At 40.9% G+C, this 25,522-nt stretch overlaps 1 protein-coding gene across 1 annotated transcript in view; it reads left to right on the top strand.

Moving 5' to 3' along the window:
- The window catches only part of LOC139462248 (leucine-rich repeat protein SHOC-2-like), a 64,404-nt gene extending 39,529 nt beyond the window's left edge, over positions 1 to 24,875 (top strand). The window contains exon 2 of the mRNA XM_071243850.1: positions 22,493 to 24,875. Coding sequence (XP_071099951.1) covers positions 22,506 to 24,875 — 2,370 coding nt within the window. The 5' untranslated portion in view covers positions 22,493 to 22,505. The remainder of the gene's footprint in view (positions 1 to 22,492) is intronic.
- Positions 24,876 to 25,522: the final 647 nt, after the last annotated feature.

Genomic DNA, 25,522 nt, shown 5'->3' with positions numbered 1-25,522 from the left:
ATTAGCACCTATTCACACCCAGACATAACGACCGGGCACTATGCCCTGAAGCATATTACTTTACGCTTCAATTAATCGACTTTCCTTTGCATGTGTTTGTGACGGGTACCGCCGGTGGAACAGGATACGCTCACCTTTTTCGCCAACACCTGGTATCATCACTATTTGATAATCATTCATAAACACATGCTTATGATTCGCTCGGAATCGTACAATCGACTCTGCTTTTAGCACAGATTTCTTCTGTATGTGGAAAGGGATTTGTCGCAACAATTTGACAACTGTTCAATATGATTGCGGTCAATTGCTTTTTCGATCTCGATTTTAAATCATTCAGTCCATTTTCAAAATTGGCATCCTACTATCAGTGTTTTTACGGGCAGGAGTACACGCGGACTGCATCTATTATTATCCTATTATATAATATTATTGTATACGTATCGGGAAAAGGCTCATGTTATGACTAACGTTTCTAACATTACGTCTCTTATGACAAATGGCATCAAATCTTTACCACGTATACAGCTTGAATCCACTTTGAGCTTTTCCCTTGTCAAGCGCGGACACCCAGCGATTGATATGTCAAACCAAATCGATCCAAGGCTGCTATTTGGCACACGGACCTAGAAACTTAAAAGAGTAACAGTTGGCGTCGGATAGCCTGACTCTTCATTATAGAGATATGCAGGCAAACACGAGGCTTGAGTTATGTTGGAAATAGCACTTTTTGCAATATACCTTTCAAGAAAACTATGACCGATTATTCTCAATCCACGGATTTGAGGTTGTGAAGTCACTGAAACGGACCATTCCCATCGACCGCCGCCCGCTACTGTAGAAGGCCGCTCGGGATATAGGACAAATGTCACTTCCAAGATGAAGTGATGTCCGCGGTTATGAAGTAATAAACAGAGAAAACAGTTACTCCTATCGCTAGGTCGCAATTGCCGACCTTCGGTCATAACCGCGCAGATTGAACGAGCGCAAACTTTGGACATTGATAGGGCGGGATACCGTGTAGACGAAACGTTAAAAGTCGGTTTTTACTGTCAGGTCTGTGATATTAATTCTCTTGTCACACTCTCGGTGCTTAGTCCACGGAAGCAGCCCTCAGAAATCACCGATCAGGGAAAGGTGATTTAATATAGAAAATGTAATGGGGTTATCAGTAAGGGATGCAGTGTTGTAGGGAGGGTTGGTGGATTAATTGTCAAGGCGTTATTGTGGCAGCTGGTATGTAGTGACTGAGGTACCAGCAGTAGTAACCGGACTAGTAGAATGTGTAGCAGCAGTAGACTTAGTAGTAGTAGTAGCAACAGCAGACATATTTGTAGTAGTAGTAAACAGAAGATGTACTAATAAACAGTAGCTGTTGTAGTAAACAATGGCTGTAGTAGTAAACAGTTGCTGTAGTAGTAACAATGGCTGTAGTAGTAAACAGTTGCTGTAGTAGTAACAATGGCTGTAGTAGTAAACAGTTGCTGTAGTAGTAACAATAGCTGTAGTAGTAAACAGTTGATGTAGTAGTAACAATGGCTGTAGTAGTAAACAGTTGCTGTAGTAGTAAACAATAGCTGTAGTAGTAAACAGTTGCTGTAGTAGTAAACAATGGCTGTAGTAGTAAACAGTTGCTGTAGTAGTAACAATAGCTGTAGTAGTAAACAGTTGCTGTAGCAGTAAACAATGGCTGTAGTAGTAAACAGTGGCTGTAGTAGTAAACAATAGTTGTGGTATTAAACAGTAGTTGTAGTAGTAAACAATGTCGTAGTGACCAGTAGCTGTAGTAGTAAACAGTCGATGTAGTAGTAACAATAGCTGTAGTAGTAAACACTAGCTGTAGTAGTAAACAGTTACTGTAGTAGTAAACAATAGCTGTAGTAGTAAACAGTTGCTGTAGTAGTAAACAATGGCTGTAGTAGTAAACAGTTGCTGTAGTGGTAACAATAGCTGTAGGAGTAAACAATGGCTGTAGCAGTAAACAATGGCTGTAGTAGTAAACAGTGGCTGTAGTAGTAAACAGTGGCTGTAGTAGTAACAATAGCTGTAGTAGTAAACAGTTGCTGTAGCAGTAAACAATGGCTGTAGTAGTAAACAGTGGCTGTAGTAGTAAACAATAGTTGTGGTATCAAACAGTAGTTGTAGTAGTAAACAATGTCGTAGTGACCAGTAGCTGTAGTAGTAAACAGTCGATGTAGTAGTAACAATAGCTGTAGTAGTAAACACTAGCTGTAGTAGTAAACGGTTGCTGTAGTAGTAACAGTAGCTGTAGTAGTAAACAGTTGCTGAAGCAGTAAACAGTAGCTGTGTGAGTAAACAGTAGATGTTGTAGTAAACAGTTGCTGAAGCAGTAAACAGTAGCTGTATGAGTAAACAGTAGCTGTAAACAGTGGTTGTTGTAGTAAACAGTAGCTGTTGTAGTAAACAGTGGTTGTAGTAGTAAACAATAGCTGAAGTAGTAAACAGTAGTTATGGTAATAAGCAGTAGCTTAGTAGTAAACAATGGCTGTAGTAGTAACAGTAGCTGTAGTCGTAAACAGTGGCTGTAGTAGTGAACAGTAGCTGTAGTAGTAGTATTACACAGTAGCTGTAGTAGTAAACAGTAGCTGTAGTAGTAGTAGTACACAGTAGCTGTAGTAGTAAACAGTAGCTGTAGTAGTAGTACACAGTAGCTGTAGTAGTAAACAGTGGCTGCAGTAGTGATCAGTAGCTGTAGTAGCAACTGAAGTAGTAAACAGTAGCTTTAGTAGTAAACAACACCTGTGGTAGTAAACAGTAGTTGTGGTAGTAAACAGTAGCTGTAGTAGCAACTGTAGTAGTAAACGGTAGCTGTAGTAGTAAACAGCAGCTGTGGTAGTAAGCAACAGCTGTAGTAGTACACAGTAGCTGTGGTAGTAAACAGAAGCTGTAGTAGTAAACAGTAGTTATGGTAATAAACAGTTGCTGTGGTAGTAAACAGTAGCTGTAGTAGCAACTGTAGTAGTAAACAGTAGCTGTGGTAGTAAACAATAGCTGTGGTAGTAAACAGTCGCTGTGGAAGTAAACAGTAGCGGAAGTAGTAAACAGTAGCTGTAGTAGCTGATGTAGCAGAAACAATAGTGTTACTTGTAGAAGCAGCACTGTGGGTGGCGAGTGAGTATATGGAGGCAGTTCTAGTTCCAGAAAATGCTCCACAGACCAATTGTTCCCCAGACATGCTGTATGCTCTCACGTCTCCAATGGTCGGTCTCTAAGTGATTGCACGACTTCTTGCCTCCGGCCATGTATTGCTTACACGGCGTGAAGTGAATGTTGACCCATTTAACCGAATTATTGACTAAAAAAAGTCAATTAAAACACGCAACCCATCCGTGTGGAACCCCGCTTTTATTTCAAGAGCGTGGAGTTTATTAGCGGCATCGATTGTCTCCACGTCGATGCTGTTCATACAGCCCAGGGGGGTCGCCAGATCATTTATCAAATCACTTGTCTTTTGTTTTTCCCCACCACCTGCCATACCTTGTCAATAACATGTTAAGCCTAATATGCTATTTACGTGAGGTACGGCGAGGAAGATAAGTGCGCCCAGCGCAGGTAAAAATGTTAATTATGTGTAACCTACATGTTCAATCAGGTTCTCTAGTATGGTCGCTCTGTTAGGCAAAAGGTATGCTTGCTTCCTGTGTGAACATAATCTCAATGTTTTGGCAGATAGATCTGCCGACCTTAAGAAAATGCGTGGGCATCCATGAGGAGGGAGATATATTTCTTTTACCAGTCTGGGTGCACTGTCTGCATGCTTAGTTCATCAGTTATCGATAATGGGATGCTGCTTTACTAAAAAAATATGTTTTAGTGTTGGCACAAAACATTTACGAATTTGGCCGAAATGAAACATTATTACTGGTCGTGGTTGTCGTTTTGACATGCTTGTTTAATACGCGTTGTGTAGTGTCTAAAAACTTTAATGACATGAAAGTGTAAACGATAATCAGCATCTGAAATTACATCCGTTTTGACAATGATGGATATTAGATTTCAACACCATGCACTGACCCCTCTCCGTAACATGCAAGTGGCTTGTGCCGGAATGACACGAGTTGTCACGAATGGGATATTTGAGGACCATAAGACATGGCATTATTCCGATTGCGTGTTGATTCTCTCTGTAACACACACATAGAGAGAGAGAGAGAGAGAGAGAGAGAGAGAGAGAGAGAGAGAGAGAGAGAGAGAGAGAGAGAGAGAGAGAGAGAGAGGATCATTATATCATATTCGTTCATGGCCATAGTCAAGATAGTTTATCAGTGTTTATTAGATTGTTTCAAGTAGGAATGATTAATGGCCACTGAAGTAATTTAAATACAGACACATTAGGACACTTTGTATCAATAATACACATCTAACTGCATCCCCTCGCCCCCAACAGACACACACACACACACACACACGCATACTCACACACACACACGCATACTCACAAACACACACGCAGACTTACAAACACACACGTAGACTTAATTACAAACACACCAATCTGCCCTGCTGTGACGTACAATAGCCTCACTTCTCTTCACGAAGACACTTATATAACGGACGGCCTTGAGTGCAACGACACAACAAGGGACTCAATGTGCATCTCTGACAGGACCTAAAGACACCACCATTTACGTGTGCGCTCTCTAGTCGCAGATAATTGAATCTGTTCTTTATCGCCAATATGTTCTAATATTCTGCCAAGACAAATCGGACGCGGGCATGTGTAATACCGGTGTGTCATGGATCGTTTTATGAAAAGTATAAGCTTCGGGAGACGCTCAGCTTTGAACCGCCTGCGATAATAGTCAAACTGCGCTCGATAGCTCACAAATTATGGCAAGAAAAAGCATCCACTACGGACCAACGGCGCCACGCGTTCACAGGGGAGGTCTCTCTCAATACAAATGTATCAAAACACGAACTTTACGTTTCCATTTTCTTCTTGGGAATCTATCACGAACTGTTTAGGTTTGAAATGGAAAAGGTCAATTGACTGAACACATGCTTCCTGATGCGCGAGCGACTTTGCGCTACTTCTCTTTGATTGCAGAACAATGGACTCCCCGCTAAAGCTCCCCCGCCCTTGCTAAATTCCCACATCAGTGCTGCAATCGCTAACCTCGGGTTGGTTTGAATTGAAAATTTACGGATAAAAAAATATATCCAATAGCGAATTGAGGACGTCTTATTTTTTTTTGCTCGTTTTGAAATTGCTTTTGAGAGTTGTGTGGATGTTGAGTTTATCTGAACAGAGTAGTCGACTAATTCATGGAATACCGTATCTCCCAATCAGTGAAAAAGTCGGTCTTAAGATGGATAAGTTGTTTCATTTCTGAGTTTAAAAAGCAAATATCCCCTGGGCAATCTATCATAATATTAAACGTAACATGACAGCAGAAGACTGAGTGAGTGAGTATGGTTTTACGCCGTTTTTAGCAATATTCCAGCAATATCACGGCGGGGGACACCAGAAATGGGCTTCACACATTGTACCCATGTCGGGAATCGAAACCGGGTCTTCGGCGTGTCGAGCGAACGCTTTAACCTTTAGTCTACCCGACCGCCCCTGATAGCAGAAGAATTGAGTATAACAACATATTAAACTCAATTGTGGCAAAATCCACGAAGAATCCATGTATTTCTAAAACAAAATTAAAAACACAAATATCGCATCATTTCCGACCAATAGCACATTTTACCTGTTGATTCAAACCCTCGCAATGCTTTATTTTCAAACCTCGGCAGACATATAGTGCCTGTTTATATCAAAAACATTATAGTTGTAATGAGGGCAGTTTCAACGAGAAAGTCATTACGTCTGTTTGAAACGGAACACCGACTGCAATAAGACAACATTTTAATGTTCAATCGATCTGACATTATTAAAGAGTAATCATGAGGTCAAAATTTGAAAGCATTCCCACAGTAATGTTTGTTAAGCGTACAATGCCGTGTGTAATGCGCCTTGCCTTAAAGCACACAACAAGCAACTTGATATGTTTTTCTTATTAAGTTTACGGCAATAATGGCTAAACAGCATTTAATCCCATCCACGCCGAAAATGTAAAGGTTAAAATATGTCTGACGAATATTGTCACATTTGATTAAATATTGGAATAATGAACGATGGATCATGTTGGAACGAGCTGCAAAAAACATAATTATGCCATTTGAAACTTAATGCGTCATAACTCTCCAGTTTACTGAAACGTTCTTTTAGGGTAACTGGACAGTTTATTCGAAAGAAAAGAAGTAATCTGTCACAATAGATACATTGTTTCTCGTCTCATGTGCCCAGCACCCATATAAAGAGCCGTTATCATATCATTATTAGACATTGTAGCTCACTTAAACAAATAACTTTCGTTTCTAGAAAACTCGCTTCGCGTGACATTATTAAGATGAACGCTCGCTCTGCTCAAACACGATGCCAACAAGCTCTATAAACGCATTACTCAAACAAGAATATAAGAACGTGAGGGCAAGGGGGGGGGTTATAGGTCGAAGACAGAGAGTTCCCATCCCAGAAGAAGCATTCATTGCCATATCGCGCAATATGACAGCATTACCAGCAGGTTTGGTCGAAGACGTCGTAGCACTGCGGCGTATCGTATACATATGCATGACGGACACGTTCGTTGTTCATAATGAGAGCGGAGAACAGTTTATAAAGAGACAAAAGGTGAAGAATAAAATGTTTTATTAATGTTTATTGCCCATCTCCACAACAATGACAGAAAGTGGTTGGTTTGTAATGGCAAATAAGTAATCCGGAGTAAAAGAGGGCTCTCAGAAAGCTATTTTTCTTTGCTTTAGTTTAGCATCATCCTCCACGTATATATATATATATATATATATATATATATATATATATATATATATATATATATATATATAGCTATAGGGTTGGAAAGGGTCTTGTTGCTTTTATTAATATATAGTCCTTCCAGATGGACCTCCTCGTTAATTTCTCTCTTGTCACCCATGGCGCGTGTGAACCTTCCAAATATTACAACACTTCATATCTTGATTGATGATAAGAATGCATAGGTGTTTTTTTGTGATGCCGGTTTCATCATCCCTCGTAACTTATATCTAGGTGCACGCACTGTGTTTAATACCACAAAAGATATTACTTAAATACTCTTTGAGCTTAAATACACCATCTGTTCCTAGATTTAACCGAAAAAAAACTCTTGATGTAGGCTCTTAATCATATTATTCACTTTCCATTCGAATTTTTTAGTCGTCATAAATGCATTTTATATTTTCCACCGATGCGAAGTGACGGACAGTTTAGCCCTCATGGTATCAGAGGAATCCCTGAGCTGGCAATTTTCGTCCAAATTAAGGTCGATTATATTTCAGTTTCCCGCTGTGGGATAAGCACGTCCGTCCATCCGTTTGTGTAACACTTGCTGAGCCGCTACAGGGATGTTGGGTGGGGCAGGGGTCGACTCCTTCAGCTACTGATACAAACAGTCGAAACACTCAGCAACGCGGAAAGAAGCTACACTATCGGTCACGTTTTCTACCCTAAAGAATCAAGAATACGCGACACTCGTTCCTGGATAGCATCTTATATATTGTTTCATCTCGCTGTCTCAAGGCTACCTCTTGCCTCTTCATTTGGAATTACAGAATAAGCGTATTGATCTAACATTTATAAATGATGATGAATTGTTACTGTACAAGGATGACAATATAAAGCATCAGTTTATGTAAATATAAGGCACTTTAAAGTTCCGAAAGAGCGTAAATGATGAGTTTGTAAACAAGGACATAATGATATGTGTTCAAAAGAAGTTAAATATTTCATATCGCTATAGTTCATTTGTCATGGCAAAGTTACATGGAAGAATATATATATTGGAGAACAAAGTGATGATGTTTACTTAGGTGCCGACCATGGGGTTGTTTTTTTGTGTGGTGGGGTGGGGGTGGGTGGGGATGTAGTGTGTGAGGTTGGTCTTAGATTTAATAAAAATGATAATCATAAATGCCTGGTACCATATTATTTGTAATTGATGCCTGGGTGTTCTGAACTTCAGTGCGTTGTGGTTGATACAAATATTTGCTTGGCTTCTTTAAAAGAAAGAAAAAATCAAATGTTTTGTCGCGCTGAGCAATTTCTCCAATCAATATAATGCATACGATATTGCTTCCCGGGCACCCCTCCTCGCGCGCCACATCACGTTCTCCCCCGATACAACCGACCAGCGTGGAGTAGTCAAAAGAATAATTACTTTCCGAGTAAAATCATTACATCCCAGTCAGTAAGGAGCACATTCGTCATTCGCATTGCTATTAGTCATCAGCAGTTATCTACGTGTAGTATACACATGGTCCTTGACAGGAGTTCACTGCTCAGGCCGCAATTTGGGAGCACTCTGTGGAATCCCACATAAAAAAAATATGTGTGAGTGCAGGAAGAGTAACTACGGAGCGCTGTCGCCCTATCCTCCTAGAACCAGTCTTACCCTGAGACTGTTAATACGTTTCTACATAGGTGAAGGGGTTGTAAACAACGTATCGAAAATCTGTTGCTAATGTATTGAGCTTTGCTCCTGTACTGTGTTACTGTGTCCATATACGAGGCAGCGTGGCGAGGCAGGGAAGCGTCTGTTCTCAGATGGTATCAGTGTCTTGTGGGAAGGTATATGGGGCTGCTCTAGCCAGATCGACTTCCATGGATTCCGCACTTCCTTCAAACGAAACATGGGAGCGGTTATTTGTTTATTTCTATATTTGAACGAAAAACGTCGAAAACAATCGGGTTATCATAGTTCGTTCTATTTTATGAATAACTTATTTATCAATATAATAAATTGATAAATGACGTAGTGTTCGTGACTATATGAAATATAATCACACACTCGCATCACCCATCAAGGAAATATTGGTCATGGTTCTAACACTGAGAGAAGCCCAACATCACATCATTTGTTAAAAAAGTCTTTGTTAATAGTTCAAATGAAGGTATCCCTTTATAATCTGCGTATATTCCAGAAAACAAAGAGTTAAACCTCAAAGGATGGACAAACACTGACATTAAGGTTGGATCGTTAAAGAAGTTAAAGTAAAAAAACGCCCGCAATTATAAGGATGTGTGTTGCAGTTCCAACCATAAAACGGTCTTTTTGAGAGGTTGGGAAACGGATGGATGGTAGCTGGCTGGTTGGACAGGTAATGGATAAATGGCAGATGGATACTTGGATGTAATAGGTGAATAGATGATATTTGGATGGATGGATGGATAAAATTATGGTTGGGGAATCGATGGATGTCGGTTTGCTGGGTGGAAACTGATGGATGATGGAATACAATTATTTGTTGAGTAATTGATTGATAGACAGGTGATACCTGGACACTTTTGTCACGTGTGATTGGCATCATCACCAGGCTCTGTGATGAGGAACAATGATACTTAATGTTCCCTAAGCAGAACCATTTGTCTCTTCCTCTACAGCCTACTGATCGCCGTGGACGGCTGCACCAGTGAGCCATCTCCATCATCTCGTGTATAGCACATCATGCGCTTCCAAGTAGATTTCCGGGGGATCGTGCTTCTGTCAGTCCAATAAAAAGCAAAGCTAAGAACTGATTAAGAAAAAAGTTGAAATAACTTCAACTAGGTAATTTGGTGACTATCTCGTCCTAAAAGCCCGTAGAGTTGAAGTATGTTTATCTCATGCCCGACAATCAGGGCATTTCTTACTGCTTACACGTCAACACAAATAGCAGGGAACAATATTTCATCATCAAAATCTCGTTAAATACACTCAAACCGACCGCCGTCCACAACTGTACTTTAACCCCAGCCCGAGGAGGTTCTGAACAAGCCACTCCAAACTTATTTTGCGCAGATCTCATAACCGTACACCTAATCCGTTTTATTGCCCCAGTGGTGTACCATACATTACCTACCGACATACCATGTGTATTGTATGTCGGCGTCGGCCCGCAGACAAGATCTGAGCTATCCACTGGACTAAATATAGGTCGAGTTCAGGTCACTGGCTCGCCTCATCTCGCATCTCGTGAAGTGGTTCTCCGACCGATTGTGCGACCAGTTTTGCTTCGCTCATAACGTCTTCTGTAGACGGAGCCCGGTTGGCTTCACGCGCTCTATCCCAATCTCGCTGTGGTTTCGCCTTGTTTCTTGTGTTTCTACGTGATAAGAGCGGCGAAAACGTAATGGTAAATTTGAACGATGTGCCCGTTGCATGTTTAGTTGACAGGTTAGCATCATTACCAAGACCTCTTGACAATAAACTGTAATTTGAAATCTTCCCATCTATATTCTTCAGTTTGATATAACTGATTGTGTAGAATTTGTATTCCGAAAGGACAGGTGTTGAAAGTTACCAAGAAACAAATTAAAATAGGTGCTCAAAAACTTGCGAAACACGATTGCATTCACTGAGTGTCAAAAACTCAAACTCATCATGCAACTTAGAAAGAAAACTAAATCACTTTTTTCATCCAAATAAAAAAAAAAATACGCTGAAAACATTCACGCCGAACTACTTCTTCAACAAAGAGTTTTTGTCTGTGCCGTCATTCAGGGATTAATAAGAGTCTAAAATATATGATTAATATCCACCTTAAATTATAAGTAAACCCAGGTACAGCGTATCATTTCTTATTATTAAAGTGTGTGTTAATCTTTATTGAAGTTATCAGTGAATGTCATATGGCTTATAAACACATGTGTACACCTGCTGCCACCGTCGTCTTTTTATGTCTACTGTCCCTACGCCTGGGCCTAATGTCGGGGAAACGGTATACGTACAATGGCCGTCCGGGAATGATGGTGAGAGTTTCATGCGGCACGGGAATTTCGTGGAGGTCCGTGTTATTACAAGCAAGCCAAGTGCTCCATTTTACCATACGTTTATGCAAGCGCGGATAGAACATTTTGGGAAAGGTGGACTGCTTTTCCTATGAGTCTTGCTTTTCATATAAGTCAGATGCAGGTAACAGCATCCAAGCCCTCAGCAAAACTTTCGAAACGTTTTATGGAAGACACGTGGTGGACATTTCTAAATTTGACGCATCGGTGACGCAAATTAAGCTCGATGTCATTCCCTATTTTGACTTGTACATATATTTCCGTGCTTTTTCAGGTGACATGCTTTTGCATATATTTGTTACAGATGCCACCGGTGGGGCAGGATATGCTCACCTTTTCGCGAACACCTGGTATCATCACTATTTGAAAGTAATTCATTAACTCATGCTCAAGATACAGTCTGAACCTTAAAATGGACTCTGCTTTTAGCAGAGATTGTTTTTATGAATATGGAAAGGGTATTTTTTAGAGATCTCATTTTAACAGGCACGTGCTAAATATCTTCACGAAGAAGACAGCCTACCTCAAAATGGTTACGGGTAGGGTTGTGATAGTGTACGCTCTGCACATGTACATGTGTCAACGATGGTCAGTTCAGTATGGACTTACTTCGGTGAGTGAGTGAGTGAGTTGGGTTTAACGCCGCATTTAACAATATTCCAGTTATATCGCGGCGTGTCAGCTTAATGTGGGAGGAAAGTCCGAAGTGATGCGGCCTCAGACGTTTACCACTTCGGTGAAATCCACGAGCAAGGGTAGGGTGCTGACAAACCTAGAAACATAATCGGGGCGAACCGGGATTCGAACCCTCAATCATAGGTTTCTGGCGTGCCCAAGGGACGCAACTCTGCACAGCGAATCGCGGCGCCTCAGACGACTGGGCCACCCGTGTCCCCACTTACTTCGGAACAGACCCGTGAAGATCCGGGGTAGAATAGATCTTCAGCAACGCATGCTTGACATAAAAGGCGACTATGCTTGTCGTAAGAGACGACTAACGAGATCGAGTAGTCAGGCTTGCTGACTTGGTTGATGCATGTCTTCGTATCCCAATTGTTTGGATCGATTCTCATGATGTCAATCACTGGATTGTCTGGTCTATACTCGATTATTTACAGACCGCCGTCATATAGCTGGACTATTGTTGAGTGCGGCGTTAAACAAACAAAACTTAGGAACAAATATCCCCAATGTAAATGTACCATTGAAAACTGCTCCATAGGAATAATTCCCCTAGGAAAATTTAACTGCGGGAACAGATGCTCTTTGACACATGCACCCCTTCTCGGATCCGCGTTTGTTTACAGACGAGCGGTAGTTCAAATAAATGTGTTTTTTTCAACCGCTGTGTAAGCCATTTGGGAAAAGAATTGTTGTTGTTTTTAATAAGGTTACTTTGCTGACCTTTAAGGGATTAAATCACTCTTAGACGGTTCATTTATATTAATATTCATTTTTAAAAACTTTTGCAAGACACAATGAGAAGCCGTGGTATATATCCTAATAACAGTACATGCAGATCGATGCAGGTCAGAGAACCAACAACAATTGTTTACAAGACAGGAATTGATCTCTAGTGGAAGACCCTGTTCTGGTGTCTCTGTTTTGGGTCGTATTGACCTATAGGGAGGGATTAAACCACTTTTGGACGGTTCATTTATATTAATATCCATTTTTTAAAACTTTTACAACACACATTGAGAAGCTTAGGTATATATCCTAATAACAGTTTTCAAATGTAACGTGTATGCAGATCTATGCATGTCAGAGAACCAACAGCAATTGCTTGAGGTACAGGAATTGATCTCTAGCGAAAGACCTTGTTCTGGCGTATCTGTGTTGGGTAAGCCTCAGTGTAATGGGACGAGAATGGCACATATCAACTTGTAACATCATTCATGTAATCATAGTGTCAGAAATGGAAATGATACAGCTGTTACTTTGTTCTGGATAATTTCTGTCTCATTTTGTTCCGTTGATATACATAGTATTTAGAAGTGGTGGTCAAGATCAGGCACATGCTGCTACTGGTAATAGAGGCATATATTGGGGGCCAACGTGGACTTAGATTTGTCTTTTTTATCTTTTTATCCAACAAATAAAACACTTTCATATGAAACGACAGTAAACTGAACACGTTACACGTATATGTATCTTCGGCAGTATATGTGGGGACTGGATTACTAGACTTGCACGAGTCTTTGAGTCAGTCGTTATGTAATAAATGCGACCAAACCATTTCCTTATTCATAAGAAATCTCTGCCCAAAGCAGAATCGAGTGTCCGATTCCGAATATATCATGAGCATGTGTTTTTGAATCACCATCAAACAGTTATGGTACAAGGTGTTCGCGAAAACGGGAGCGTATCCTGTCCTACCGGTGGCGCCCGTCACGAACACATGTTTTGTTGTTTTTCAGGTGAAACATTGCCTTGCCTTTGCATGTGTTTGTGATGTGTTTATGATGTTATCGCGAACACATGGCTACATCACCCTGGCAGATGATGTAGTCGCAATTGTACAATAGACTTTGCTTTTAGTCGGGGTTTCTCGTGATTCAGGAAATGTTAGTGTCGTTTACACAGAAAACTGTTCTTAGTAATTAAGATACTGAGTTGTGGTTGTAAACAGATATTTATAGAATGTATTCCACATAAAGTGTAAACATCTTTGCGGATCAAATGCCCTTTATGGAACATGGGGGTAGTCCAGTGGTTAAAGCGTTCGCTCGTCAAGCCAGGGACCTGGGTTCGATCGCCCACATGTGTACAATGTATGAAGCCCATTTTTTGTGCCCCCGCCGTGATATTGCTGTAATATTGCTAAAAGTGGTGTAAAACCCAACTCCCTCACATTGTGGGGAATCGAACCCGGGTCTTCGGCGTGACGAGCGAACGCTTGAACCACTAGGCTACCCGACCGCCCTTAATGTATTAGAAATTACACATATTGAACTCACGCTTAAAGGCCTAGAAACAGTTGTTCAATTTCATCCTGCCTATATACATGGTATCACGGACCTAAAATTAAATTGTATAATGGATGACAACGGGCGACCATTTCTGAAATTTCCAACCTATACATATTTGTATTACATCTTTGATAAGCTGAAGAAACATGATACATAAACCAATGCGAATGTGTCGAAAAATGATGGTGTCTATAATTATGGTTAAACATTCTTTCATATTATGTTCATAGTTGACGTTTAATTCGAACTCACAAAGCAAATACGAGATTCTCATATTTCCATTTTAAGCCTACTTCAATAGGCATGTAACCTACACGATGCACAATGATATATCAATACCATACACTCTGCAGTTACACAGATGTGTCGCCTTCATTATGAGTTTTAATCAACGGAAATATATATATGAAATCTGCCCAGACTACCTTTTAACATGCAAAGTAGGGGCTTATTCTTGGAATACGCCAGCCCCTATCGAGATAACGGATCTAACCAGGGTCATTTGGGTAGGTGTAGTATTTCATCGCTGATTGGCCTTTAGTAGACACAACTGGTATCACATTTCGCGAGATGAATATGTATATCTCGCCGTGACCTTCCAGTATGGCCAATATCAGTGTGTCCAGACTGACCACAGTCTGGGCCTCCGGACTAACTCGTTCAACCACTGTTTGTCTCGAATATGAAAGAGCGTCGGCCATAGCTCCTAGTTAATGACCAACTAGGAAAAATCTATCTTGGTAATGTCTGTCCGCGACCTTTGAGTAGACCGAAGACCTTACACTATATGGTATACACTTAACATGAAGCGAGTCCATCGCCGTGGCTGGGTTTGTGTGATATATCATTGATCACAGTGCTCGGCGATACACGGGCGTTCATGTCCTGTAAAATAGACCAATTTTGATATCGCCCGACAGTCAGACTAGGAAGGAACGGTCGTCATGATGTGACCCTGGTAACCGGTCCGCACACTAAAAGAATTATTGAGAATCGGTCCATACACTAACAGAATTTCGCCATTCGTCAGAAACCACCACAAGGGTCAATTCGTACATATTCTGTTTTAAAAAAAACACTCGTTGGTGTAATCGTTCTCTTTAGAATAGTGGTTTGATATCATCGCTATAGTGTCAATATATCAAGGAAATAATCTACAATTAAAATCAGATTGTAACAGTAAAAGATAATATATTGTTCATCGCCGCACTCGGCAATAGTCCAGCTATGTGACGGCGTCTGCAAGTTATCGAGTCTGGACCAGACAATCCAGTGATTGACACCATGTGCATCGATCCAAGCATTGCGAAGCGATGACATGCATCAACCAAGTCGGCGAGCCTGACCACCCGATAGACCAGGGTGTCATTAAACAAGAATGAAATAATAATGAAAACGTGGTTCACAGGTTTATAATATTTATCAGGTAATTGTAAGCATATATGACAATGACAATGACATAATCTAGAAAACCCCAATTTGCACTGACTACGAACACTGATTAATTAAACCAGAACAAATATACAGTGAGTGAGTGAGTTGGGTTTAACGCCGCTTTTAACAGTGCTCCAGTTATATGACGGCGTGTTAGCTTAATGTGGGAGGAAAGCCCGAAATGATGCAGGTCTCAGACGTTTACTACTTCGGTGAAATCCACGAGCTGAGTATGGTGCTGACAAACCTAGAAACATAATCGGGTCGAACCGGGATTTGAACCCACAATGATAGGTTTCTGGCGTGCCCAAGTGACGCAACTCTGCACAGCGAATCGCGCCGCCTAAGATGACTGGGCCCCCCGTACCCCCCAGAATAAATATTCAAGCTGAATAGATAAGCATCTGTATAACAGTAATACATGTAAAAGAGGAGAGTAGCTAAATCAACGCTTTGACCAGATAAATGACAAGATACAAAGACAGCCAATTAAGTCGGCTGCGACCAATTAACATCTGAGAGTTAATTAACGCCTGTATAACAAACTAGTCTTATAGGTTAAAGGCTCTGTCACTTTGACTGGGCAAGGAAATTCTAATCTTCCCCAAAATACAAGGTACTTGGGCTAAGGTATATCTAGACTGAAAATCATAAAAAAAGGTACACAACCAAAAGAGTAACTTGACTTCCAATAGTAAAAAGGTATTTGGCCCCGTGAAGATCCGGGGTAGAATAGGTCTTCAGCAACCAATGCATGCCGTTAAAGGCGACTATGCTTGTCGTTAGAAGCGACTAACGGTATCGGGTGGTCAAGCTCGCTGACTTGGTTGATGCATCTCATCATATCCCAGCTGCGTGGATCGATGCTCATGACATCAGTCACTAGATTGTCTGTCCCACAAGACACATCACTTCGCCAAGAGCTTTATACGAGACACGCGGACCTCGGAGAAAGCAGCCTCTCTGGGTCAATAGGGGGAATGCTTTTGAATGGCGTGCTAAACAAAGTGTGTTTTCAAGCAGGGAAAGCCCGAGTAGCAAGCTAACTACTACACCATTACAGAAGAAGTGGGTACCAAACTAAAGAACTGAACATCACCACTAAAGATTTACAACTAGATATGTACAATTATGGAGATGGCAAAATTACCATAAATACATATCTACCAGTACCTGATGATCGCGCCATTGCGTGAAAATCAAAGTTCCCATTCATGAATAATGAGTTAGTGAGTGAGTATGGTTTTACGCCTCTTTTAGCAACATTCCAGCAATATCATGGCGGGGGACACCAGAAATATGCTTCACACATTGTACCCATGTCGGGAATCGAACCCGAGTCTTCAGCGTGACAAGCGAACGCTTTAACCGACAGCCCCCATTGATGAAGGTAGCAAACATATATAAGATAACGTATATAAAATCAATACATGATAAAAGTATGCGATTACACCGCTAGAGAATAAGATTTACGGATCCCCAATTCTCGGAGTATGACGACCGCCGAACTTTGCCGAATGGTGACGGAAGCCGGACAATTACCTTAGAGGGAAGCGACCAGGTCATTAGACCGTGACTAGACTGGTTTTACAACCCGGTGAGACCTAAAAAGACGAAGTGTATAATGCTGAACTTGAAATGAAGTATGAAAGCCTTTTGAAAAAAGAAACACAATGATGGTAAACAGATTTTAATTTCTATGTTCATTCTTTGTTATTGGCCAAAGAAGTTTGTTTTAAAACATGACATATTTTTTTCGCTACTTCCTTATCTCTGGAAACAGAAAAACAAATCGCTAATTCATTTTATTTATTTTTTTGCATTTGGAAAATAATGTTTAATTCAGACAGTAAAGTCTAATACATGACAAAATAGACGCTACCGCTGTTGTCATAGGTTCTACTTTATTCAGCCTACCACCAACGAGCATTTACAGCGTGTCCCCAGAAAGGATGAGTCAGCCACTATGCCTACTCACAGCCGAGTTTCATACACAGCCGAAACAAAAGTTAGAAATCTAGATTCACGAGGATCAATATATAAAATCTTTCGATAGACGATATTTCCATTGACTCATAACAATATATCATATGAATCATACGTCATCCTCGAGGGCAGTCTGCGACAGAATCTAAAACTGATTGAAATGATACAAAATATTAAGCCGCGATAATATTTCAGAAACACCGAAGAAACATTCTGACAGTTTTTGTGAAAAGAAATGGACAATTTCTTTGTTAAACACAAGCATATTGTTTGTCACTGTATGTTAGGGACATCTGATTGCATTTGGTGCCAAGGTATAACCTATTGCTAATTACTATGCAGTACATGGCTCACACATCATGCAGTAAATGGCTCACACATCATGCAGTAAATGCCTCACACATCGTGCAGTAAATGCCTCACACATCATGCAGTAAATGGCTCATACATCATGCAGTAAATGCCTAACACATCATGCAGTAAATGGCTCACACATCATGCAGTAAATGGCTCACACATCATGCAGTAAATGGCTCACACATCATGCAGTAAATGCCTCACACATCATGCAGTAAATGCCTCACTCATCATGCAGTAAATGGCTCACACATCATGCAGTAAATGGCTCATACATCACGCAGTAAATGGCTCACACATCATGCAGTAAATGGCTCACACATCACGCAGTAAATGGCTCACACATCACGCAGTAAATGTCTCACAAATCATGCAGTAAATGCCTCACACATCATGCAGTAAATGCCTCACACATCATGCAGTAAATGGCTCACATATGCAGTAAATGCCTCACACATGCAGTAAATGCCTCACACATCATGCAGTAAATGCATCACACATGCAGTAAATGGCTCACATATGCAGTAAATGGTTCATATCATGCAGTAAATGCCTCACACACGCAGTAAATGCCTCACACATCATGCAGTAAATGCCTCACACATCATGCAGTAAATGCCTCACACATCAGATTACATCGATGATCGTATTATGTAGACAAGTCAACCATAGACTGCCATATGCAAAACATTATATTTAGTGTCACCTAACAAATGATCAAAAGCGATAACGTTTCAGTTTTAATTGCCATTACAACTAATAACTCGGGTATTAATGTAAGATTTTAAAAATCCTTAATAACCTGGAGGTATCTGTCTATGTGTGACGAGATCTTCGAGTCTTGATGGCGAGACGAATCGATCGTCATCTTTCTTTTTCTAACACGGGTGTTACATTTCAAGACAATCTGACGTTGGAAATTCATTAGCACAAATAATTGTTGGACAGTGTTGTATTTCGGAGATGGTAAACGGATCTCTTTAATTTGTGCAGATATTATACCAGCATATCACAGTTACAAGGCAATGCATCACATCCGGCTGTTGAGTGCCCAGCTGGTTGGAACATTGACGTACATTACAAAGCACACTTCTTCATCTGTTCTGAAACCAATAATGCTTTGATGGGCATAATTACCCTGCGTTAATCTGTAGTGGACATTGTCGTAATCAAAGGACTGACTCATTCGATGCCGGTTAAATGTCAAATGAGCAAGCGAAAGATGTTTGCTATTTAAAACAATATATTACGATTTTACTTTGAGAATTCAACTGTTTCTGTTTAAGCGCATTGCAAGTTACACACACAGGTGAAAACAGCATGTTTGGAGTATTCGAGATAAGTAGAGTCATAAATCCAAACAACTAGACGTATGATATTTCAAGGAGAAGATCTGAGATTATTTGCTTGATTTTTAAATGTCAGAGATGCTATTTACTTTGTTCAAAGTTTTCTTTTACACCCAAGGAAAACTGATGTTCGTCTTTATAACTCCAGGCAAGTTTATGCCCATACTTCATCTGATTAATTTTCCGACGTGTCCAGCGACATGTTTCATAAGAAGTAATTTGGAAATACCATAGCATATCCGATGTATATCACAGTGATTTAGCTGCCTTTAATACTTTCACTTTGCGACGCCATCTGTCCTTTGAAGTCAGCCACCCTTTAATTTTATTGAATTCAGCTGCTTCTTGTAACGTTACTGATTACTACACTAAATATCTTATTCCTAGGAAATATCGTGTAGTCGCGTGTTAACGAGGTTGTCGCTGTGCGATGTTGACAACGACGTCATTTGACAGATTAGCGTCCTGTGTTAATGATGAAATGTTTGACGTTTTTTATTTATTGAATACCATTATTAGTTGATGCTGTTTTAAATGTGAAAGATTTCTCATGCTAGACTCCAAGTCAAAAGAACAAAAGTTAAACAAGTGTACAGTGGTAATGTTTTTTATGTCAAAGTTTTTTGACCTGTGAAGATCCGGGGTAGAATAGGTCTTCAGCAACCCATGCTAGACGCTTGACATAAGAGCCGACTAACGAGATTAGGTGGTCAGGCTCGCTGACTTGGTTGATGCATGTCATCGTATCCCAATTGCGTGGCCCGATTCTCATGATGTCAATCACTGGATTGTCTGGTCCAGACTCAAATATTTACAGACCGCAGTCATATAGCTGGAATATTGCTGAGTGCGGCTTTTAACAACAAACAAGCAAAGTTTTATTAATGTCGGAAATACATTGAACCAGTGCTTAAATGGCGCACCGTATTCTGGGAAGTCTGTCTCTTCAGTCGTATATCTATATGCATGTTAACAAATGATTGCATTTCTTAAAATATAGATTATTTTAACATTATACACAGGCACTCCAATAGACACGGAATATCACCAAATAAGACTCTTGCTTGTTGAAATGTTAACATATCAAATCTTTGATTACTGTGTTCAACACTGCAACCTTTGAATACATTGATTTGCACATCGACTGGACGTTAAGATAGTAGCTTAAGCGTTCTCCCGGCTCGCCTAAAACCCGGGTTCGATTCTCAACAAGGATACGATGTCTCAAGGTCATTCTTGGTGTCCCCGTTGTTATATGGCTGAGTATGGCTACTCATGGTCACTCTATAACATGGATAATCACGGGTCCATCCTTAGTACCCATCACCATAGTGTTACATTACATATCATATATATTCAATACGAAATTGATTTCATAGTTCTGATTAAATTAATCGTTTGAAGTTGCAGTGTCTGTATTGAGAAAACATGAATTGTTGAAATTAATACTGTGAAAAGGCTACAGCCTAGGATAATTGACAAAAATCCAGAATTGGACGGCAGATTTACTTCTGTGGACAGTAAAGATTGACAGAGACGACATAAGACGTTAGCTGTATCAAAACATGATATTATTGATTAAAACAGGCAGTGCATCGTTCAATTGATGTATCCAACATGGCGGCAGACAGGTCAACGTTAAGATGGCCATATACTTGAACTGCATCTGGCGGTTCAGAGTATACAGACCTACATAAACTCTTCTTTCAGTGGTATTTAGAAGTTGGAGTGATGAAGTAAGACGAGTTCTATGGATGAACAACTACTTTATTACAATTAGTGCGACGTTTCGGTGTAGATCCTAACACCTTTACCTTTACCTTTAAGCATCTATTGCTTGATAAAGGTGTTAGGATCTACACCGAAACGTCGCACTAATTGTAATAAAGTAGTTGTTCATCCATAGAACTCGTCTTACTTCTACATAAACTCGTTAGCAACTTTATGTAGGTTCGTAAAATCGTTTACGTCTTCTGTAGGAACTCGTTAATAAATTCCAACAGAAGACGTAAACGATTTTAGAGTTTACATTTTAATTATCATATGGTCGTTTGTTAAACAATATATTGTGACAATTTTGATAAGATACTCAAGTACACCCCATTCAATAGGTATCTATGTATGTTGCCTGTGGGAGTACTAGTACTAGTACCAGTTACAGTCATGAGTATGATTTCCTTACTCTTTGACACACAGTTGACCCTTACAGGGAACTCAAAGTTGACGAGCAAATGGTACCACGCCAAGGAAACGAGCCATGTAAAGGCTATATATGTTTACCAACGAGTCTGATGGTCTCTGCAGTGCTTCGACAATTCCACCCACACTCAATCATTTAACCCACCCGTCAACTGACTCACGAGAGGCCGTGTGTTGACAGTGGGATGGTTGGTCCACGTGACATGACCACTGCATCGTAGGTACATGAACGTCTAGACAACGTGATGTAGAGGGTGTGACTGGGCTGGACAGGTTGACGTGTGTCACCGACCACGTGTTCGGCATGGGAAGCTAGGGGAGGATGGCCTATCAGAGTTTCTCTCATCGGCGAGACCTCTCTTCCAGACACCGATGGGACGAAAAGAACGGACAAAATAATAGACCCTTTCTGTCAACACTATGAAAGACCGTTATCTTCAACGTCGCTTTTAAATTAACAGTAATGTTTGTGAATCAGAACGACCTCTGTCCCTGCCTCTATCGGTGTCTCATAAGTCCTGTCTGCCTCTGTATCCGTCGTTGTGTATCGATCCGTTCCAAATGAACATCAAACCCCCAGGTCTGTGATGCACGTGAGTAATTACAAGACGCTAATACATCCCAATCAGCATGTCTGTGTGTCTAGACTGGTTCACGTTACAAGACACGGCTGTGACACACGCACGACTGCCGCAACGGGGATGCCTCGCTTGTGTCATTGCAAGATGGCATTACGTTGAATACTGGCCAGCTTCAACTAACTAGACGGTTATCCTACGCTGTAATAACAGGGGATCCATTCATCGTATCTCTCACACAGAGATTAAATAATAATACCTGTCATGCTTTCTCCATATCGACAAGCAGTGGCAACATAAAACATGTTGAAAATATAGCGTATTTCTTTTATGTACTTAAATTTCACAATGGTATTCCGTACAAATTATGTTTCTGTTATGTGAAATGCTTTTTGCCCTCATTTTTTGTGCACATGTCTGAATAATCTGTTTTAAAAAAGTAACAGTCATGACTGTCTATCTATTTTATAACACAAACGACCCCCGATTTTTAAAGCACTGTTTTAATAATAGTGTGGACACTGTACATGAAAATATGCACCCGAATAAGAAGTACCTGCCGATTATTTATGTATTTATGTGATCTGATTACGTTTACAGGAAGATACTTGTTTCAGTTGTACGAACAATTCGCAATTCCTTTAGGCTGAAAACGAGTTCAACAATGGAAACCCCGTTCGTCATTATTTTAGATGATATATGATAATATTATCGCTTTAACTTAACGCCTTTTCTTTTCCATTCCAGAAGTCCTTTCATCATGAGCAAGAACAAGAAAGAGGATGATAAGCCCCCGCCCTCCACGGGTCCCGGGAGTAAGATACACGCCCTACCGTCCATTGTCAAGAGGCATGTGCTCCAGGAGGGTAAGGTCGTCATCCTCAACTTCTCCACTGCCAGCCTCAAGACATTGCCTGCAGAGATCTGGAAAAACGAGGAGGTTATGGCCAACGCCGTTCGTTTACATGCTGAAAACAATCGCCTTAAGAAGTTCCCTAAGACAGTATCGGCCTTAGAGATATTGGAGTTTCTAGACTTGAGAAACAACCTAATCACTGCCCTTCCTGGCACGATCACAAAGATTAAGACTCTGGAAAAAATTGAAGTGTCGAACAATGCTTTGAAGAGTCTGCCAGGTACAATAAACAAAGCTCCTGCATTGAGGACTTTAAGCGCGGCCCATAACAAAATAAAGTCTCTGCCAAAGACCATCAATAAGTGTCCAGAACTGGAATACCTCGATGTATCTTACAACCAAATCAAATCTATAAAGAAGAGCGTGTATGAGCTAGGAGCTACCGTGAACCTGTCGGGAAACAAACTGACGGAGTTACCAGATGCAACGGTGAAGGCGCCCGCTCTTAGATCCCTGAATGTGTCTCACAACGAGATAGCGGTAATTCCAGACACTATCAACATGATCCTGACCCTCACAAGTCTCAACCTAGCCCACAACGAACTTGAGGAGCTTCCCAGGGAAATCGGGTTCTTGAAGTACATGCACTTTCTTGATGTGTCTCACAACCAGCTAGTGGCTCTACCCGACGAACTCTGTACCTTGCAGCATGCTCTCACATCTTTCAACGCTTCTGACAACCAGCTAAAGGCCTTGCCGGAAGATATGCACAAGCTGCAGGTTCTCCAAACGCTTAATGTTTCAAATAACCAAATACAAACTCTCCCACCGAACTTCTATGACACACAGTCGCTTCTGACTCTAGATTTGTCAGGCAATAAGCTACAGTCGGCGGACGGTATCAGCAAACTTAAAAGTGCAATTTTGGTATCTCTTGCCCGGAATGACCTCGGCTACCTCCCTGAAGACGTCGGCCAGATGAAATCGCTGGTCACCCTGGACGTGGCTGGGAACCACCTAAAACACTTACCACAATCTCTCAATCGAATTTCATCACTCAAACGTGTGCTGGTTGCTGATAATAAGCTCTCCAGCATCCCGGACTGGCTAGGGGAACACCAGCTGATCACAGAGCTAGACTTCAGTGGGAATCGCGTCCATGGAATTCCAAAGGAACTCAGAAAACTAAGGACGCTGGAGGTTCTAAGAGTGGGGCGCAATCAGATAACAGTTTTACCCAAAGTTCTGGATACCCTTCAGTTTCTTCACACTGTAGACGTGACAGACAACGAACTCATCGAGATCCCTCTGCCAGTAAGTGTCCAGGTCCTGCTGATGGCTAACAACCCCCTCTATTCCCCGTCTGCAGATACAAAAGGTACTCTAACTGTCATTGGGGAGAAGCAACATGCGAAGAAGTTGAAACGGCTGGACATCTCTAGTATTCGTATGGATAGGGTGCCATTATCCGTATGTCGGCTGAAGCTGCTCAGGTTTCTGGACCTATCTCATAACCAGTTGAAGAAGTTGCCCGGAGCCCTCTGTAGACTCCGGCTATTGGAAGAACTGGATGTCAGTGACAACGAGCTTCTCACTCTACCACAGAACATCAACTGCTTACAGAATCTGAGGCGTCTGGACGCATCTCAAAATCGGATCGGCCTATTCGTGGAGGGCTTGACGCTGCTTCATCAGCTGGAGTACCTGAACCTGTCATTCAACAATATAGGAAGTCTTCCAGACCACTTCGGGGAGATGAACAAACTTGTCACTCTAGACCTCTCTAACAATGAGCTGACTCAACTACCAGAGGACAGGATCGACGTCCTGGCATCGCTTCTCACCCTCAATATCTGCAAAAACCACATCAATATAATCCCGACAGATCTTCCCTATCTGTATCGCATCCAGATCCTCAACTGTTCCGGGAACGATTTGAGTTCTATTCCAGCAGACATATTCAGGATGACGTCACTAAAGGTCTTGGACCTGTCAGACAACTTGTTGGAGTCTCTCCCGGACGGGGTCGCCAAGCTGCCAGCTCTGCGGGAACTAGACGTGTCTGATAACAAACTCAGTTCCTTCTCCAACAAGATAGAGCAGATGAGGAACAAGTTAAGCAGCTTCAAATCGGAGAAACAGTCCAGCTACAAGACCCGTGATCTCAAAGAGGGTTTAGCAGCCGGGGTGGCTCAGACGGACAAAAGCCGTGAAAACAGTCCCGCCCACAGAGCCAAAAGCCCTATGCTCGGCAGGGATGAAGACGAGGACTAGGCTCCTGGATGCTCATTGACTTTAATGCTTTCGTTATCATTTTGGCTGATTTGTGACACGTATTTTTTTAAATATTTTGATAAAATTTATGTGTGAAAATGTCATATAGTAGGGAATTCTAAAACATAATATCTAAATCTTTAACATCATAATGTATCATTTGAAGTGATAGTGTGTAATATAAATTGAATGCTTTGGGATATCGTATATACCCTATCATATTTCTTTGTTAGAACATTTCTGTAAGACAGTTATTGTTAATGTAATGTCGTGAGAACAAATTTTGTAAGTTACACTTGTGGAAAGGAGATGAGTTAAACGTTTCAAGGCAGTTGAAAATAATTCATGAAAAACCTCTTTCTCTTAACGATTCAGAGCATTGCAAATACTGTCTAAAGATGCTACTTAATGTCCAACTCGCCCACTAACTCTCTCCACTCCATGTCGATATGGGGGCTAGCATTTAATGACAGTTTAGTAAATAAACGAGTATAATATCCAAACGATCAAATTGTATTATACAGTAAACGAAGAACATCATCAGTTTCTTTTAGTTACATCCCAATTCAATAACCTGCTTAATAAAGTTATCTTAACATCAATGCTCTGGTATATCGTCATGCTTGGATCTCATCTGTATTATGTAG

Source organism: Haliotis cracherodii, unplaced genomic scaffold (assembly GCF_022045235.1).
Source record: "Haliotis cracherodii isolate W230 unplaced genomic scaffold, xgHalCrac1.p SCAF_1, whole genome shotgun sequence".
Lineage (NCBI taxonomy): Eukaryota > Metazoa > Mollusca > Gastropoda > Lepetellida > Haliotidae > Haliotis > Haliotis cracherodii.
The sequence above is the reverse complement of the archived record's forward strand: the minus strand, read 5'-3'. Positions and strand labels throughout refer to the sequence as shown.